Source organism: Leiobunum rupestre, chromosome 10 (genome assembly GCF_980474605.1).
Source record: "Leiobunum rupestre chromosome 10, qqLeiRupe1.1.hap1, whole genome shotgun sequence".
NCBI classification, from domain to species: domain Eukaryota; kingdom Metazoa; phylum Arthropoda; class Arachnida; order Opiliones; family Sclerosomatidae; genus Leiobunum; species Leiobunum rupestre.
This window is the reverse complement of record NC_143393.1, coordinates 7,403,763-7,424,128: the sequence shown is the minus strand read 5'-3', so window position 1 is coordinate 7,424,128 and position 20,366 is coordinate 7,403,763. Positions and strand designations below refer to the sequence as shown.

The 20,366-nt window shown below is 37.3% G+C and overlaps 1 protein-coding gene across 1 annotated transcript in view; it reads left to right on the top strand.

The window, feature by feature from the left end:
* Duox (dual oxidase) overlaps window positions 1–13,266 on the top strand; it is a 68,516-nt gene extending 55,250 nt beyond the window's left edge. The window contains exons 10-28 of the mRNA XM_090159782.1: window positions 546–718; window positions 804–985; window positions 1,183–1,301; window positions 7,322–7,459; window positions 7,522–7,626; window positions 8,194–8,432; window positions 8,501–8,686; window positions 9,127–9,349; window positions 10,246–10,561; window positions 10,629–10,792; window positions 10,854–11,084; window positions 11,150–11,243; window positions 11,308–11,357; window positions 11,423–11,583; window positions 11,644–11,994; window positions 12,061–12,237; window positions 12,304–12,459; window positions 12,531–12,659; window positions 12,741–13,266. Coding sequence (XP_090015908.1) covers window positions 546–718; window positions 804–985; window positions 1,183–1,301; window positions 7,322–7,459; window positions 7,522–7,626; window positions 8,194–8,432; window positions 8,501–8,686; window positions 9,127–9,349; window positions 10,246–10,561; window positions 10,629–10,792; window positions 10,854–11,084; window positions 11,150–11,243; window positions 11,308–11,357; window positions 11,423–11,583; window positions 11,644–11,994; window positions 12,061–12,237; window positions 12,304–12,459; window positions 12,531–12,659; window positions 12,741–12,866 — 3,320 coding nt within the window. The 3' untranslated portion in view covers window positions 12,867–13,266. The remainder of the gene's footprint in view (window positions 1–545; window positions 719–803; window positions 986–1,182; window positions 1,302–7,321; window positions 7,460–7,521; window positions 7,627–8,193; window positions 8,433–8,500; window positions 8,687–9,126; window positions 9,350–10,245; window positions 10,562–10,628; window positions 10,793–10,853; window positions 11,085–11,149; window positions 11,244–11,307; window positions 11,358–11,422; window positions 11,584–11,643; window positions 11,995–12,060; window positions 12,238–12,303; window positions 12,460–12,530; window positions 12,660–12,740) is intronic.
* The last annotated feature ends 7,100 nt before the right edge of the window (window positions 13,267–20,366 follow it).

The following is a 20,366-nucleotide window of genomic DNA, read 5'->3' as shown; positions in this document are numbered from 1 at the left end:
GTAAGAGCTATATTCAAAAATTCTCATGATAAATATTTTTAAATCGCGGGAATTTTTACAAAGCCAATTTCTTTTGTCAAGGATACACGGCACGAGATTCCATAGCATAGTGACGAAAGCGACTGAGTAAAATCCTTTTGGTGAGAACGGGTCTCCCTTTCGAGTTAAAAACGAGACGACACACCCAAGATTAAGAGCGTTATCAACTTCACGCTGAATTAGTTTTTATCTTAATACGTTTCCCTTTCAATTAAAAAAACACACAGTCCAATTGTCAAACACCCAAAGAGTTTAAATAGAGTGAGGCCCGTCACAGTGGTACGCCGTATTAATCTCGTTTTTCATTTAGAAAAATAACAACAGTGTGAGATTTCCACGATATAAACAGAATTTCTTTACGAGCTAATTTGATAAGCTTATTGCGCATTGTGAAATACGCGACATGTCGACGCTTTAAAAAATTAATCCGTTTAATTTATAACGCGAGTCTGATATCGCGAAAATGTTTAGTTTTTAATTAAATGGCGGAATTTGGTACATTTCAGATAAATTATTTGGTCCGATGGACTTCACGCGAAGGGATTTGGGTGCTTTGAATATCATGAGAGGAAGGGACAATGGCTTGCCCGATTACAACACAGTCCGTTTGTACTTCGGACTACCGCCTATCACGAACTGGTCCAACATCAATCCGCGCTTGATGGAACAGAGCCCAGAGGTATTTCCATTTGTCTATTTCAAACGGAATTGACCAATAATTGACAAAGTCTATAAATCAAATCGTATATTTTTCGAATGTACAGATAGTGGATCTTATGAGGGACTTGTACAAAGGTGACCTTAACAACGTCGATTTGTACGTCGGAGGAATGTTAGAGACCGAACAGGATGGTCGACCAGGACCACTATTTAGAGCCATCATCAGACAACAGTTCCAATTACTGAGAGACGCTGATCGATTTTGGTTCGAAAATGTACACAACGGGTAAGCGCTTTATCCTTCAACTAATTAACAAGGATTTAATACGAACATCCTAAAAATGAAATTATTACTTTATCCTTCAACTAATTAACTGGGATTTAATACGAACATACTAAAAACGAAATTATTACTTTATCCTTCAACTAATTAACTGGGATTTAATACGAACATACTAAAAACGAAATCTATTACTTTGGCAGTCAATTCACCCCGGAAGAGGTGGAATTCATACGAAGGATTAAGTTATTCGACGTCATAGTCAACGCCACCGGGGTCAAACCAGAAGATATACAAAGAGACGTTCTAACATTCAAGGAAGGTAAGAAAATACAATTTGCAATTTACAAAACTAAAAGTCTCAGCGGAAAGGTTTTCAGAAAGCGCGCGTGCCTTTTGTTGTCCAAAAATGTCCGAAATCGTTTAAGTCAATTTGCCTCGTTTCATAAGCTATTACGAAGCGCCAAAATATTATTTTTCAACAAAGTTTTCTTTTTTGAAAACTCGTCATATACAAAATACAACTCCCCCCTTCTTATCGGCTGTTGGAACCGGTCTGTCAAATTTCCCCCCTTTGGTTTATTTTTCTTCAACTTTTGTCCTCGAAGAAAATTAGTAACGGCTCTCATCTCGGCTAAAACACCTTCCTTTGCCGATGAAATCCGCCTACGTCGTTGGCCCTTCAAAACGAAACCGTCTTTCGGAGGTGGGCACCGCTCCGCCACTCGCTACCTTTCCGACTTTGAAGAAATACGCGCTTCCTAAACTGCCGGTGAACGGGTTAACTTGAGATACGATGGTCCAGGTTAAGTTGCCAAAATTCTTCCATTGGGTATCGCGCGGCTTTTAATGCGATTTTGATGTGCCAAGTTGAAAATGAATGATATTCCTTGACTTCTTCCACCGTGAAAAAATATCTCGCTTGTTGTATCTCATTAGCTAATCCTTATCTAATACGGCTTTCAAGAAATAAGAAGGCGCGTTCACGGATCGACGTCGAAAAAACCACGCGCGCAGCACCTGCCCAGATGATCGAGTAATTGATCAAATTCAAAGACGCTAAATAATGGTCGGGTTTCAATATTCACACTGACCTAATCAAAATAGACAGTTTTCAATATTCGCACCGATCTAATCAAAAAAGACAGGTTTCAACGTTCACACTGACATAATCCAAATATGAGAGTTTCAATGTTCGCACCAACCTAATCATAATAGCCGAGTTTGAATATTCGCCCCGTCATAATCAAAATAGACAAATTTCAATACTAGCACCGTTATAATTAAAATATTCAAGTTTCAATGTTCGCACGGACCTAATCCAAATATGCGAGTTTCAGTGTTCACACCGTCATAATAAAAATATTCGAGTTTCAGTGTTCGCACCGACCTAATCATAATAGCCGAGTTTGAATATTAGCACCGACCTAATCATAATAACCGATTTTGAATATTCGCCCTGTCATAATCAAAATAGACAGAATTCAATATTAGCACCATCATAATAAAATATTCGAGTTTCAATGTTCGCACCAACATATCAGACTAAGAGACTTCCAATATTTGCACCTCTATGAATAACTATTTTGCGATTAATAACGGGATTGAAAATAATACGTTCAAGTCCAATAAGGAGGCGTACCGACCCGGGTTCAGGGGGTACAATTTGAACCGAGCACCAAGCTGTCTTTTATGTAGAGGGAACCAAAAACCATCCTATCTTAAAAATATCATAGCGATCTATAATTTGTTTTGTATATAGGGGGCGCCATTTTGAAAATTTGGAACCGGGCGCCCTATACCTTTGTTACGCCTCTGGTCTAAAATAGCGTAATCGGTGACGTATCTATGACATCATAATATCTATCATTCGATTTCTTCAATATAACCTAAATGCTAGATTATATTTTAATTCGACTGCTAAGTGGAAGACACATTACTTAAAAGATAAAATTAGTCAAATCAGCTCCCTGGCGGACGAAAACCCGAAACCCCATAAGCAACCCGGTGTTTACTTCGGAAAAAATCGAGTTATACGAATCCAGTTATCTTATATAAGGGCGCTATTACATCTGCTCGCTTAGATACTTCCTTCTCGGCAAGCAGGTATAAAGATTTTTTTATTAGCCCGGCTAATAAGGTTAAACGGAGTACACGAAGGGTAGTAGGAAGAATAGAATTTATACTAAACGCCGTCATTTGGCTGTAAGGAGAAACCTTATCTTCGTTTTTTGGAAAAATGGGGGAATAAATGAAACCCGCATATAAAAATATAATCAGGTTAAGCCAATTTTTTTATCATAAAAAAACTTAATTCCTTGAAAAATACACGTAAGGTCTTTCACGCTTTTTGGAATGGCATAGACTCGGCAAAAGTTAAAATCACGAACTGCCCTATCAAATTGTTATCATTTGACATTTGTATTAAATCAAACCACCAGCCTTCGTTTGATATAGAATAGATACCCACCCTTTATATTAGACAAGTACGAAGGAAGGCGAGTTTAAAGTAAAGTCTGCGAGTACTCTATTAAAACCGTCGATTAAAACAATCCGTATTATTTATAGTACGATATCGACCTTAGCCTAAATAAAATTCAAAATTTTAAACTAAATTCAACATTTCACCCCAAAAATATCAATGTTACTCCATTATTAATCGCGCAACCTTACGCTTATTTTTGAGGTACAACGCCTCATTGACGTAAAGGCCTTCGCGTTTTACTGCAATTTTAATTTTTTTGTGACCATGAAATGAACCGTTAGAAATATCCATAATTAATAGGAATTTCCGATAAACCCTCGAGGCTAAGGAAAAGAACCACTTTTCAGCATTGTAAAACTTTTATTTAAAAAATTTGATTCTTTATCAATTGTATTTAAAAAAATGTCTGACTTATCAAATTTACTACATTTCAAGTTAAATTTACTTCATTTCAATCAAATTTACTTCATTTCAATCTAATTTACTAAATTTCAATCTAATTTACTAAATTTCAATCTTATTTACTAAATTTCAATCTAATTTACTAAATTTCAATCTAATTTACTAAATTTCAATCTAATTTACTAAATTTCAATCTAATTTAATAAATTTCAATCTAATTTACTAAATTTCAATCTAATTTACTAAATTTCAATCTAATTTACTAAATTTCAATCTAATTTACTAAATTTCAATCTAATTTACTAAATTTCAATCTAATTTACTAAATTTCAATCTAATTTACTAAATTTCAATCTAATTTACTAAATTTCAATCTAATTTACTAAATTTCAATCTAATTTACTAAATTTCAATCTAATTTACTAAATTTCAATCTAATTTACTAAATTTCAATCTAATTTACTAAATTTCAATCTAATTTACTAAATTTCAATCTAATTTACTAAATTTCAATCTAATTTACTAAATTTCAATCTAATTTACTAAATTTCAATCTAATTTACTAAATTTCAATCTAATTTACTAAATTTCAATCTAATTTACTAAATTTCAATTTCAATCTAATTTACTTCATTTCAATTTCAATCTAATGTACTTCATTTCAATTTCAATCTAATTTACTTCATTTCAATTTCAATCTAATTTACTAAATTTCAATTTCAATCTAATGTACTTCATTTCAATTTCAATCTAATGTACTTCATTTCAATTTCAATCTAATTTACTTCATTTCAATTTCAATCTAATTTACTTCATTTCAATTTCAATCTAATTTACTTCATTTCAATTTCAATTTACTACACTTCAATCAAATTTACTACATTTAAATCAAGTTTACTACATTTCAATCAAATTTTACTACATTTAATCAAATTTATTACATTTAATCCAATTTTCTACATTTCAATCAAATTTACTATGTTGACATTTCAATCGAATTTACTACATTTCAATCAAATTTACTAAATTTCAATCTAATTTACTAAATTTCAATCGAATTTACTACATTTCAATCAAATTTACTGCATTTCAATCAAATTTACTACATCTCAATCAAATGCACTACATTCCAATCAAATGCACTACATTTCAATAGCCTAGAAAGATAATAGATTGTGAAAAATCTCTGTTATCCATTAAATCGATATTAATAGAAACTGGTTTGCGCGTCGTGCTACGGTGGAATATTAATTCGAATTTGCGACGTTTTTCCCGACCGCGTTTCTCGTTTCGAATTACCCAAATTCATCCGAGTAACGGGACAGTTTAAATATTTAATTACCGGTGGCGGATAATACAAGGAATAAAATTTATACGTAGATTTGCTGTGGCGTAATTTAAATTAATTGTGGAACCGTAACGAATGGATTTCGTAATGCAGAGTGTATCGTGATTGCGTATTGTAGACTGGTAATTAAATCTAGGAATATGAATGTCCCCTTCATCCTCCTAGATTAAATATGGTAATTTTATTCGTCTTTTTCGATACAGTATCTCAAATGCGGTATAAAGAAACGTATTGTCTTAGAAGTTTTATTAAGCCTACTTTGTGGTTTATCTGCGTTTAGTTAATGAATACATCGTACTTTTTGTTGTTGAAATGGCTTCCACCTGGGAGCAACAAACACAAGGAGAACGCAGCTAGCCTTTAAACACGCTAACGCCGGGTTGTGTACGAATTTCATTGGACGAGCGTCACGAGCCTTTACGCTGAACGTTTTACGGGCGGGGGAGAAGACAATTTCCGAATTTTCCCCTTCCGACGGCAGCAGGCGCTAAAGCGTCTAGCCAATGAAAAATGTACACAAGAAAATCCACGACTTTTGACGGGTTGCGTCCTCCTTGTGTGGGGTGCTGTGTTTGTTGCTCCTAGCTTCCACTTACAGAAGGAATTCTACCCGTTATTGAGTTGCCGCTGGGATCTGCTTCACCGTAATACGCGTGTGTGCTGCAAGATTAGGAAACACAGATATCCCGTGTGTCAATATCCCCATCGAACCATATAATCATATAAAACACGACGCAGTAAATACCCCTCAATGTAACAAGATAGCAGTATGGCTTAAGGTTTTCTTGTTAGATTGCAGGGTAACCATTTGCTTTTATTGTTAGATTAAGGAGTAGCCTAACAGTTTCCTTGTTAGATCAAATGAGGAGTACACTTTATATTTTCTCGTTAGATTGAGGAGTATAACCTAACGCTTTTCATGTTATACTGAAAATGAACTTGTTAGTTTTCGTGTTAGATTGAGGAGTACCCTTTGATTTTCTTGTTAGATTTAGAATAGTAACCTAACGGTTTTCTTGTTAGATTAAGGAGAGTAAACTAACGGTTTTCTTGTTAGATTAAGGAGAGTAAACTAACGGTTTTCTTGTTAGATTAAGGAGAGTAACCTAACGGTTTTCTTGTTAGATTAAGGAGAGTAACCTAACGGTTTTCTTGTTATACTGAAAATGAACCTGTTTGTTTTCCTTTTAGATTGAAGAGAGACCTATTAATTATCTGGTTAGATTGAGGAGAGTAGCCTAACGGTTTTCTTGTTAGATTGAGGAGAGTAACCTATTGGTTTTCTTGTTATACTGAAAATGAACCTGTTTGTTTTCCTTTTAGATTGAAGAGAGACCTATTAATTATCTGGTTAGATTGAGGAGAGTAGCCTAACGGTTTTCTTGTTAGATTGAGGAGAGTAACCTATTGGTTTTCTTGTTATACTGAAAATGAACCTGTTTGTTTTCCTTTTAGATTGAGGAGAGACCTATTAATTATCTGGTTAGATTGAGGAGAGTAGCCTAACGGTTTTCTTGTTAGATTGAGGAGAGTAACCTATTGGTTTACTTGTTATACTGAAAATGAACCTGTTAGTTTTCCTGTTAGATTGAGGAGAGACCTATTAATTATCTGGTTAGATTGAGGAGAGACCTATTAATTATCTGGTTAGATTGAGGAGAGACCTATTAATTATCTGGTTAGATTGAATAGTGACCTACTGGATTCCGAGTTAAACTATTTTTGTCCTTAATTGTTAGGCTGAGGAGTAAACTATTGGTTTTTTCGTTAAACTGAGGAATAACTTATAGGTTTTCTTGTTAGATTGAAGAGTAACCATAGGTTTCCTTGTTAGGAGTAACCAATTAAGTTCCTTGTTAGACTCAATAGTAACCTATTTATTTCATTATTAGTAAAAAATTGGTTATCTTGTTAGTCTAATAAGTATTTTACTGCACCGTGCTCACAAATTCGTGTACTGATCAATCTTACGATCGTTGTAAAACTAGCTGATACCTTCCAATACTGAAACGTAACCAGATATCAAAAGCCACTTTTTGAACTTCTGATATAGGGTATTAATATAAACCCAATAAGTTAAATTCCGCGTGCAACTCTTTTTCCTCAGGTGATCCGTGTCCACAACCGATGCAATTGAAGAGCTCGCTACTGGAACCTTGCTTGCAACTGAGCGGTTTCGACTACTTCCACGGAAACGAGGTGGCTTATATTTATTCTTGCGTCACCTTGTGTTTCATCCCAATTAGTAAGAGCAGACCGAACCCTAACCAAGAGTGACTAATCCTAACATTTCAAATCGTGAAATAGTCTGTGCCGGGCTTGGTTACGGAGTCGTCAAACTGGCGAATAAAAGGAGACGAATGATCAAAGCCAGACAGGACATGAACAACGGGAAAAACTATGACAAACAATGTAAGGCCTTTTTCTAAAAAATATTTTTATTTATAAAAATGTTTTCCAACTTTTTTATCTTTAATAGTCGTTTCAATAAATGCCTCTCTATTTTTGTCCCCTCTACGCGCGAGTCACTGAACAAAATATTCACGTTATTATGCAAGTTTTATTTGTAAGGTAAAGTAAATAGAACTCACGCATTTTTTTATTTCAGGAGGCGCGTGCCAAATTGAACGAGCTCTCCTGTATAGAAATATTAAGCAGCGCGCGCTATGAAATATCACGCGTCTATAAGTATGTTCTGGCTATGTATTACTATTTCTAGGGAAAATCGCTGAACAGGTTTTATTGAAACGTCTATTAAGAATTGGTTGTCAGGTCTTAACGTACGCAAACACACTGAAACATTTTCAAATTCTCGCTAAACGTCATAAATTGTTCAATATCACGATCTCTAAAGCCGTTAGTTGAAAATTTAAGTCAATGTGTTTGTAGTAACGTTCTTAGTGTTTAAGTTTATTTTGGCAATTGATATTAAAATATGTCAAACCGTACAAACTCGGGCTTGGTGTTGGATAACGGAAGACTCTAAAGAAGATGCGACCTTGTTCCTGCTAGACGTGAAAGAATGGCTCCATCAGAACCATAAAAGGTTCGTCAAGGTCAAAATCGGTCCCGACGAGTCCATTTCGACGGTGAACAGAAAAGGGGAAGTCTTGCGTAAGATCGAATTCAAGTCGGTCACTTCGGTGGTAGTCGAAGTCACGGAGGACAACCTGAAAAAACCAATGGTTCTAGTCAGGTCTCCCAGGGACCACGATCTGGTACGATAACCGACGCGAAATCCGTCTTCGTTCGCGAGTCTAACTAATAAAGACGATTTCATCAATAGGTTCTGCAATTTGAGAGCATCGCGCTCCGTAAGAAGTTCCTGAACAAACTAGAAGGTTTCCTAATGGGCAAGAAAAAGACATTGGAAACCATATCAACCTACAGAGACGCCATGTTAGCCAACGCCGAAACGAAAGAAAAGAGGCAAAAACGATTGGAACACTTCTTCAGGGAGGCCTACGCTTTGGTGAGTACCAATTAGTACTCTCTAAGAGTAGTATCAGGGTGGTTACGGGCCCACTTTTAGGTCACTGCCAGCTAAATAGACATCTGCATCTGATTGGCATCAGTGAGAGTCCTATGTGCAGGACATGCCATGCAGAGGAGGAAACTTCCTCTCATGTCCTTTGTGTCTGTGATTTTTATGCGGCTCAAAGGTTTGAGCATCTTGGTATGCACAGGCTGGATACGAGCGATCTTTCCAATATCTCGGCGAAGCAAATCTTGCGCTTCGATTCGGAGACTGGGTTTTTCCATGTCTAAAAGGCTGGGCCTGCACAATGGACCTCTGGTCGAAGTGCTAGGTTGGTCTTGACCCAACCGCCCAACCCCTACTAATAATAATAATATTACCAATGCAATCAATCGTTCTTAATTTGAAATTTAACTTACTACACACTTCGGCAGACATTCGGATTGAAACCAGGCGAGAAACGCAAACTGGAGGACGCTGGCAACGACGTGATCATGGTCATGAGGACATCCCTGTCCAAGAAAGAGTTCGCCGAGGCACTGGGCATGAAACCAGACTCCCTTTTCGTGAAACAAATGTTCAGTTGCGTGGATAAGGACAAGGACGGACGCATTAGCTTCCAAGAGTTCCTCGACACCGTCGTCATGTTCTCCAGAGGTACGGTATTGTATATGAGAAATAAAAGTGGGGGAGCGAATACAAAACCACGAAAGAATGCGCGTTGGGGAGAATTTTCCTTGATTAAACAATGGGAAGAGAAACGGGATCACCCACGTTGTTCGTGAAAATTATACACGTACTTGACGAATGGAAAAGGAACAAAACTAGCAATTATTCAGTTACTTTTCGAAAAGGGAAGACACGTATTCGTTACATAAGTCTCGATGGAAGGCTCGTCAGTGCACATTATAGTCAAAAGAATGAAGGGGGTGAAGAATACAGACATTAAACCCTTACAAACCTAACGGCGGATATCCAGTAGTCAAAACCAGTACACTTCAGGGTTAAGACGTTATCTTCAAATCAAAGTGAAGAGTTTATCCAGGTGGTTCACCCCTGATGATGGATTACGCCACGAATTATAAGATTTTATTGTTTTTCTTATTTAGAAGGCCTTGGGATATAAAAAAGGAAGGCGCTTGCCGTAGCTGACACGAACGTTATGTTGATTAGTGGCACCGTAACGCGGAGAAGTAATTAGGGCCTAGTCGGTGTCCTACTATTTCGGGTCAGCGAGTGTCAAGTTAGGATTATACTCGCCCCTCTCTTAAGATGACCGTAACAGGGTGAGGGCGTGTTCCGCTAAACGCTGGATTGAATACAAATACGGCTTATACCTAGAATGAGTAATGTTCCTTCAACGAATTTATCCGACAACTGTGAGGTTATGGTTAGGTACAAAGGGGCTACCTACATCTGTTGGAAAAAAATATCCCCGATTTAAGTAATTATGTCCCCCGATGGTTAGAATGGGTTTAGATTGTCCTGTCAAGCTCCGATCTTACGTCTCACGGTCGTAATGTTTATGATTGATGAACTCGCTTTTCTTAAAGGAAAAAGCGAAGACAAACTACGTATCGTCTTTGATATGTGCGACCACGACGGAAATGGCGTAATTGATAAACAAGAGTTGACCAAGATGCTCCGGTCACTGGTGGACATTGCCAAGACAAACTCGATGACCGAAGGACAAGTTATGGATCTTATCCGGGGAATGTTCGCTTCCGCTGGTTTGGAAAATAAAGAAGAGTTGACCTACGACGATTTTAAGGTCATGATGAGCGAGTACAAAGGTGATCTCATAGCTATTGGTTTAGATTGCAAAGGAGCAAATCACAATTTCTTGGATACGTCTTCCAACGTTGCCAGGTTAGTACGGATTTATAATTTTTTAATACGTTGCAATTTTACTAACAAGACTGACGTATTTTTTTAGAATGACCAGTTTCCAAATCAGCCAAAACGGAGAAGTCAAACCAACGTGGCTTCGAAGCAAATGGAACTACATTATCACTTTCTTGGAAGAGTACCGTCAACATATTTTCTATATATTCGTATTCTACGTTATCACCACGGTTTTGTTTTTGGAAAGATTTATCTGTATGAAACCCGTGTCCATCTGAAATTTAAAGACTGGTCTTTAACCCAATCTGTTCCGTAGATTACACCTTCTTCGCCGAGCACATGGACCTGCGTCACGTGATGGGAATGGGAATCGCTATCACTCGTGGATCGGCGGCCTCCATGTCATTCTGTTACTCGCTCCTACTGCTGACCATGTGCAGAAACCTGTTGACCAAGCTTCGAGAGCTGCCCATTCACCAGTACATTCCGTTGGATTCCTCAATAACATTCCACAAGATTGTGGCCCTAACAGCTCTCTTCTTCACGAGTAATGTCCTAACGCGCGAGTCTAAACTAAGGTGGGCGAAAGCTAACCAACTTATATACTTGCAGTTATTCATTCGGTGGGACACTGTATCAACTTTTACCACGTATCGACGCAACCATTAGACCACTTGCGATGTCTGACCAAGGAAATGGCCTTCGAGTACGTGAAATTGACCTATTTAAATTAAAACGACCCAGTAATAACTTTCCTGTTAAATTTTCAGATCCGACTTCAAACCGACAATTTCTTTCTGGCTATTCCAAACCGTAACAGGTAAGTTAGTGATATATTTTAATTCTTCCAAATTACAATGACTAATCCGAAATATTTCCTAATAGGAATAACGGGAATAATGTTGTTCACGCTGGTTTGCGTCATGTTCGTCTTCGCACACCCGCGGATAAGACAAAAGGCGTACAGCTATTTCTGGTCAACACACAGTCTTTACGTGTTGATATACCTACTAAGCCTGATTCACGGGCTGGCCAAATTAACGGGGGTAATTTATCTATGGAAATGTCATTTCCTAGACAATCTTTTAACCTTGACCATTCCTCAGAGCCCTCGATTCTGGATGTACTTTGTGGGACCCGCCATCGTCTTCGTCCTAGACAAAGTCGTCAGTCTCCAGACCAAGTACATGGAACTGGAGATCATCGAGACTGAGTTACTACCTTCGGACGTGACCAAAGTCAAATTCGCCCGTCCACCGAACTTCAAGTACCTGTCGGGTCAGTGGGTTCGACTGGCCTGCACGGGCTTCCGACAAAACGAGCTTCATTCTTTCACTTTAACGTCGGCGCCGCACGAAAACTACTTGTCCGTTCACGTTAAAGCCCAGGGGCCCTGGACCTGGAAGCTCAGGAACTTCTTCGATCCCAATAATAATACCGATAACCTAATACCCAGGGTACAACATCACGCAAACCGTATATCTTGGAATATAATCAACTAAAGAGATTTAATTATATTTCAGTTATCGTCTCAAATACGCCTGGAAGGTCCTTACGGGGGAGGCAACCAGGACTGGTACAAATTTGAAGTTGCCATAATGGTCGGTGGTGGTATCGGCGTCACGCCGTACGCTTCCATCCTAAATGACTTAGTCTTTGGGACCTCCACCAACAGATACTCCGGTGTCGCCTGCAAGAAGGTAAATTCCACTTAATTGGTATATTGCACTTTGACTAAGATACTTAATACTTAATTCCGGCAATAGGTATATTTCCTATGGATATGCCCATCCCACCGGCACTTCGAGTGGTTCATCGACGTCTTAAGAGACGTCGAGAGGAAGGACGTGACGAATGTCCTCGAAGTTCATATTTTTATTACCCAATTTTTCCATAAGTTCGATTTAAGAACTACAATGTTGGTCAGTATCAAATTCCCGCTTACTTAAAGTAAAAATCCAACCTTAATCCTTCGTGAACATTTGAATTACAGTATATTTGCGAAAACCACTTCCAAAGAATATCCAATCGCAGTATGTTCACGGGACTGAAGGCGGTTAACCACTTCGGTAGGCCAGACATGACATCATTCCTCAAGTTCGTGCAACAGCAACACTCATACGTAAGTTCAAATACCATACTTCACTTACCAACTTAACCCGCTAGCTATTTCCCAAAATAACACTTGGATGTTGCCCCGCAGGTGAGCAAAGTAGGCGTGTTCTCATGCGGTCCATCAGCCCTGACCAAGAGCATCAGCCACGCTTGCGAGACAGTCAACAACAACCGAAAGTTGCCCTACTACGTCCACCACTACGAAAACTTTTAAATCAATTGGAACCCTAATGCGTATTGAGCCATGTATATTTTTTTAATTTTATCGCCTCTCACCTCGAAAGAAGCCAAAGCCGGACGTACGAATGACCAAGTTAAATTTTTTAAAAGGTGATTTATGTTTCCGCGGAGTGTTAGAATCGATAATTATTGAAGTCAATCCAATGAGGTATAATGGACATTTGAAAGTAATTTACGATAATGTAAACGGCTCGCGATGAAGTGTGAGTTTGAGGGAACCAATAATAAACTATAAACTATCGAGTCAGTTAAACCACAAGTCCTAGTTCGTCTTTCTTTCTGTGTTCATGTCCAGTTTCTAGGTGTTTATTTACAAACAAAAACTTTTTTCACCGCGAGTAAAAACAAAAAAAAAGAATTATATATTTTTTTTTTTAAATAATCGAGTGTGACCTCGACTGATTCAATGACCTTCTCAATTTTTATTAATTTAAGTACGGAATAATTTTAAATAATAAGAAATAAATTTAGTTTAATTTTACTTGGAACTTGTAAATACCATTCGCGAGAGGGCGAATATCAATATTTACGATCCGGAATATATATTTTTATATTATTCAACAAATCATGTATTTAATTTTATTAGGATTTTAAAAAGTAACCCTAATAAAATATGGGATTGATTTGAAAATTTAATAGAATGAAATATTTTCTTACCCCCCTCTCAATTTTTAAACAAATGTGATTTTTTGATCAACAAAAACTTGAAATACTGTCAATGTTTTCGGTGTTATATTTGATGTTTTTAAGGATTTTATTTTCTACAGTGATAAGCTCCGAGAGCTTTTTTGTACATCGACATTATAATTATTATTATTAAAAAAGTTGGTCGTTAGATGAGGCTTTTCATTTTGCTATAAATAATAAAAAACTTACTTAATGAAGGGTATACAATATTTTAAATTATTTGGTTCACCCCATTTTGTGCAAACCACGACCATTATGGTTGTTTGCAACTAAGGAGACAATTTTTTGAATTACAGCAATATCATAAATAGGAATAATAAAACAACAATATCGTTATTTAACTATATACAATGGTTTGTTTTAAAAATTTAACCTATAAATAAGTAGAGTCTATAGTCTTCGTTTTCTTGTCAAAACATGGCTGCCGCCAATGTCACCATTGTTACTCGCAATAGTAGATGGCTGAAGTAGCCATTCAAAATATTATCTGGTTTTAGCTTTAGCATTTTCTAGTTGTTGATTTAAGTGTTATACTTTGGTTTACATAAAAGCAATTTCAATAAAATCAAAACTTAAGTGTAAAAATAAAAAATTAAATGCAAAATTAAAAAAAATAAATGAAAAATTAAAAATTAAGCGCAAAAATAAAAATTTAAGTGCAAAAATAAAAATATTAAGGGCAAAATTGAAAAAAGTTAAGAGTAAAAATAAAAAATTAACTTATTACGATTACCAACATGATTCGATATTTTATATTTTTATTAGTTTCAAATTATATGTACTATCTACTAACAAATACAATAAAGACCGCATACCCTAGATTCGAAATAAAAGCCTCGCGCTTAGTCAATAGCGTTTACCCACTTCCTGTCGGAACTCCGTTAAATTAGCTCTATAGTTACCATGGTAACCAACAAGGGATAATACCACGGCCAACGTTGTTGCGCAATATCGAGTAATCAAAGATGGCCGTGATAGGAGAATATAGCGAGGAAGATTTTTCGGATGTCACGTGACGGAAGTGGTTAAACGCTTCGTTGCAAAGCCGTCAATCAGAAAGCTCTCTGAAATCGAATCTAGGGTACGGTGTTCCGTATTATCTTTGCTACTAACAAACTATCATGATCAGGGGCGGATTAACCCTTTCGGCGCCTTTAGGCTCAGAATAATTTTCCGCCCCTTTCCATTGTCTAACGGGTTGGTCAGCTAAGTAGGGGCAACCCACGTACTTCGACCGTGGGGCTTTATCACAGTTTTGGCGCCCCTAGAAAAATGGGGCCCTAGGCACGTGCCTACTAGGCCTAATGGTTAATACGCCCCTGATCATGATGTAGTTAAAATGGCGTTGGTCACATTTTGTAATGATCGAACAATTTCAGCAAGTGGAAAAATGACGTTTCAGATTACAAACCCTTTTTTAAAAAACATTTAATTCTAAGAAAGCTTACTATTGCTAATTGTTGAAGCATATTCCACCCACCCTAAAGAATGATTAGAAAGGTTAATCAGAGCACTCTAGAAGCTTGATCAACAACGTGGGAGTCACGTGAACATTTCAGACGTTTAACTTTTCCCGTTTGTACTTCGGAGTCGAATATTTAACCACTTCAGGACGACGCCATATTCCTGTCGAGTTTACGGGACACGTCGTTATATATTTATAGAGTTTAAATAAAAATACTGATAATTATAATTTTCCAACTCAACAACTTATTACTTATCTAGCAGCGTACTTGTTAAAAAGCGTAAATACTTGTTTGAATTTAAATACACCTAGGCCTTGTACAATTAAGACGAATTTGTCGAAATAAGTACGAGTATACAAAGAGAGTTATCTGCGGTACACCCGAGCACACGAAGAAACTAATAATTGTACTTCGACAACTGTCATACCAATACATAACGCCTGTACCGTCAAACGGTCAAGGTACTCCCGACGTTGTATCCGTGGTTCTGCGGTAGAACGCTCACCTGTCGTTCAAGAGGGCTCGGCCGATTAAAAAATTATACTACACCCAATGACAAAAAGAGGGCGCTTTTGGAAAAACCTTTTCCCTGATTCTAAGAAACTGCGTACACAGTGATTACCCTTTGCCTCGAAAATGCGAACGCGTTCGCAGGCCTGACAGACAGACAGACCCACCCAACCACCGACAGACAGACAGACAGACACGGTGGTTGTATAACCCCTCCTAGGGTACAAAGTCCCCTCGGAGAGGTAAAAACCGTGTTTCTGATTCACGAGCGTTGGCTGTCCCATCTGGGTATAATACGTGGTAATAATTAGGTTCGTTATGAACTAAATCTAGGTAGCAGTTTAATTAATTAAATATGTGACCACACCTTTCTTTTTTAAAATTCTGGAAATCAATCTACTTTAAAGGGAGTAAAACCCTCCTTGTTTGGGAGGGTGCGCCATTGTCTAACGGGTTGGTCAGCTAAGTAGGGGCAACCCACGTACTTCGACCGTGGGGCTTTATCACAGTTTTGGCGCCCCTAGAAAAATGGGGCCCTAGCACACCCGAGCACACGAATAAACTAATAATTGTACTTCGACAACTGTCATACCAATACATAACGCCTGTACCGTCAAACGGTCAAGGTACTCCCGACGTTGTCGTTAAAACTTCTAGAGCGCTTTGCTTAATCTCTCTATTGTTTTTCATTTCTAAAATATTTGTACCTCGTAAAATAATCTTTTTCGTGGAAATTCTTTTCATGAATGGAACGAATTCCTTAAGTCTGACTGCAGTATTTGAGTTTTTTTTTAAAGTCAACTAATGTGGTATTGATTGGACAATTACGATATTCGATTAACCCGATAAGGTAAAGTACCATGGTCGAGGTCCCACATAACAGGTAAACACTAAAAACTAGCTTCTTTAAACTAAAACAATGCGAATTCCTTGCAATAAACGTTTTTAAAATAGGCCTGGAATTCTTTTTAAAAACAGGATTACGTTGCTAGGTCCCATTAATTTCTTGATTTGGCGATTAGGAAAACCAGACTATGTAAAGCATTATCTCAAGTTCTCAACTCTTTTTCGATATTCAGTCTGAATAAGTGAATTGACTCATTAAACCCGCTCAGCGTTTTTTTTTTCAAAAAGTAATAAAATTTCAAGGTTTTAATTTAAATTTCTTTAATGATAACGTTAAAGACGTGGAAAATTATAACAAGTCTATTTTGAATAGAAATAGCGTTGCGTTATTTAAAATTTTTGTAGTGCTGTAAGTCGGAAAATTTTCATTCCATGATTAGTCTAATATTTTGTTTGAAAATGGAAAAAAACAGCATTTTCACCTAATTTTTTCGAATGTAAAAGTAAAACTAAACCTCTAGACTAGTTTCAACCTAGGATCAACAAACACAAGGAGAACGCAGCTAGCCTTTAAACACGCTAACGAAGGGTTGTGTACGAATTTCATTGGACGAGCGTCACGAGCCTTTACGCTGAACGTTTTACGGGCGGGGGGGGGGGGAGACAATTTCCGAATTTTCCCCTTCCGACGGCAGCAGGCGCTAAAGCGTCTAGCCAGTGAAAAATGTACACAAGAAAATCCACGACTTTTGACGGGTTGCGTTCTCCTTGTGTGGGGTGTTGTGTTTGTTGCTCCTAGTTTAAACTGATTAACAAATGTAATACTATTACTGTTTTGTAGTATGTTTACTGATATTAGACATTTTATATCGCTAAAAAGTTAAAAACATTAAATACCCTTAAAAAGTAATTTGTTTCAATTTATCATTTTTCCGCATTTTATTTTTCCGAAAAATTAACAACACAAAATTTTTGTGAAGAATGTGAAGCACTTTTTTATGTTTCAAATCTGCGTGCTTAATAAGTTCACGCTGAACTAAAATAGGCAGAAGAAAAACATCTAATTTCAAAGTACGTGACTCTTGGCTACCAGGGTGTAAGGAAATATTAAAGACACAAATTATATTTTAAACCAGTAAATACGTTTGAAAAATCCCCATCGTAAATTATGCAAATTTAAGAGCATATTTCGAATTCCAAGAAACCTACCTAATGGGGTCTATATCCAACAATGAGGACATTTTTAAAAATTTCGTCTTAAAAAAACTTTTAATATTTCAACTACGAACACGATTTCGTTAACTATTTTTAAAATTAAAACGATTCAAAGGCGTTAATTTATATTTAAAATAAAAACTATCCACTCTAGTAAGCAGTTATATGACTAAATAATATAGTTTATCTATCATGAAAGCGACGAAGCCAAAAACAAATCTATTTTCAAAGTCAGTGTAATTAATGGGTGTATTCCCGCTATAGCAGAGCCCTTGACATTCACCAAAGACTACTGGCACTACAAACAAACCCTAATTGAGTATTCCGCAATGACACCAACGAGGTACCGCACCATCAGGAATTTACCGTCACGTTCATATTCATTCAAAAACTATTGTCACTCAATGTAAAACAATCGCGATGCGCGGTACGAAACTCGAAACACCTGGATGCAGAGTTGGGCAAAACTTGGAGTGCATTTTGGCGAGTGGTATTACCCCACTCGCTAATAAAAAACTCTATTTGTAAGAGTAGAGTTTTCACTTTTTCGTCATTCGCCGAGTGAGCTCGTGCGAAAAGAGTGAAGCTAGTCAAGGTCAACCTTTTCCCTCTCATCGATTTTCAAGGCTATTAAAAGACGGCGGGAAATTTGAATTTATATTTAATTTAATGACTTTACTGGAGAGCGTGGTGCCATCTATAAGCAGCAAAGAAAGCTAAAATATACTTTTGGGACCGAATTTAAATTTCCTGCCTTAATTTTCAAGTTTCCCGCCAAGAATACGAGTGAAATGGGAGACCTTGACAAATCTCACTCTTTGGGGAAGAGTGCACTCGGCTAGTGACGAAAAGCGAGAGTGAGAAAGAGGGAGCATTTTTAATTAGTTCCACTCGCACTCTTGAGTGAGAGTGAAACTCTAAATATCACTAGCGATTTTGCCCATGTCTGCCTGGATGAGCGCCAAATTGCGTAACTTTTTAAACCAAGGCTTAAACAAATTCACGGTTTCCTGCCTTGACTTTGAACGAACTGTCAATATCATTTCGGTTCATTTTTGGGTCAAGGTTAAGCTCGATAAGGAAATCACGACTAAATCGTCTCGCGAAAATTTGCATATTTTGCTGTAATGCGTTTCGCTTTCATTACGCAAGGTGACAATTAAGTCGTATAAGTATTGTAGGTTATATTTGGCGGGAGAAAAACGGTAATAGATGTTTCTTTTTATGATGAATCGTATGCTAGCCCGAGATAGGTCTTATTTTGAACCAGGGGCGTAGGAGCGTTCTAGAAGTTGGGGGGGGGGGGGCAAAGGGAAACGAAAAGGGGTCTAAAGAATGGTTTTGAAATTTTAATGGAGTGTTGCTTCTCCGAGTGCATGTGTGCTTTTTACTACTATGTAAATTGGTATGAAAAGACTGAAATTTAAAATTTAAACACAGTTGTGGTTCTATTAGCTTTATATGAGTTTAAAATGAGCATTTGAGCCTTTTGAAGATTTCAACAGACCAAAACGTTGGAGGGGACAATAATATTAGTTCCCCCTCCCAGCAAAATTCTAGGGAGGGGCATTACCCCCCTGCCCCCCCTGGTTCCTACGCCCCTGTTTCGAACGTAACTAGAGCTATTTATCCCCTAACGCCTGTTAAACCCATGGCTACAGAAATGTTAAAATAGGTTACCCACTTAAAATCTGGATTTTATACCCCTTTTGAATATTGTAAAAACCGAACATAACGTTCATCTGCTATCACGCGCTACGACATATTTTTAACGTAACTAGTGATGGTTAGCTCTAGCGCCGGCTCCACCGTTGCCTACGTTATTATAAACAAGTTGGCAAGCTTGCCAAAATATACCTCTCCTCGGAAGAGTTTTTAATTTTCGGTGAAGCGTAACTGTATCCGTGGTTCTGCGGTAGAACGCTCACCTGTCGTGCAAGAGGGCTCGGTTTCGAATCCCGGCCGATTAAAAAATTATACTACACCCAATGACAAAAAGAGGGCGCTTTTGGAAAAACCTTTTCCCTGATTACCCTTTGACAGATCCACAGACAGACCCACAGAACCACAGACAGACAGACAGACACGGTGGTTGTATAACCCCTCCTAGGGTACAAAGTCCTCTCGGAGAGGTAAAAACCATGTTTCTGATTCACGAGTGTTGGCTGTCCCATCTGGGTATAATACGTGGTAATAATTAGGTTCGTTATGAACTAAATCTAGGTAGCAGTTTAATTAATTAAATATGTGACCACACCTTTCTTTTTTAAAATTCTGGAAATCAATCTACTTTAAAGGGAGTAAAACCCTCCTTGTTTGGGAGGGTGCGCCATAGCTTCTCTCTTTTCTCGCTCATGGCACTAGTCTAGAACGATAGTAGAAACCCCCAATTCTTCTATTAGAGGAAGCGTGCCCGCCCTGAAGAGGTTTTCTCACTTGAAACCTTTATTGTTCCATATTTAGTGTTTATTTTTTAAATGTACCCTTAATTAACATATAAACAACAATATCCGAGCTATAAATTAATTATTTTCATTATAGTTTGGATATTTATTCAAATATAATTTCTTAATAATGAGGTACGTGGTTTTAGATTCACGAAATTCTAGAAGATTTGAGAAATTCTAGCACTACTTAAGCGGGGATACTTAAAATAGAATAATACCTCAAAAGAATTGTTATTAACACTACGTATAAAACTTGGTTAGAAAATGAGGGGAGGGAATTATGCATCACCCCAAATTCCTGAA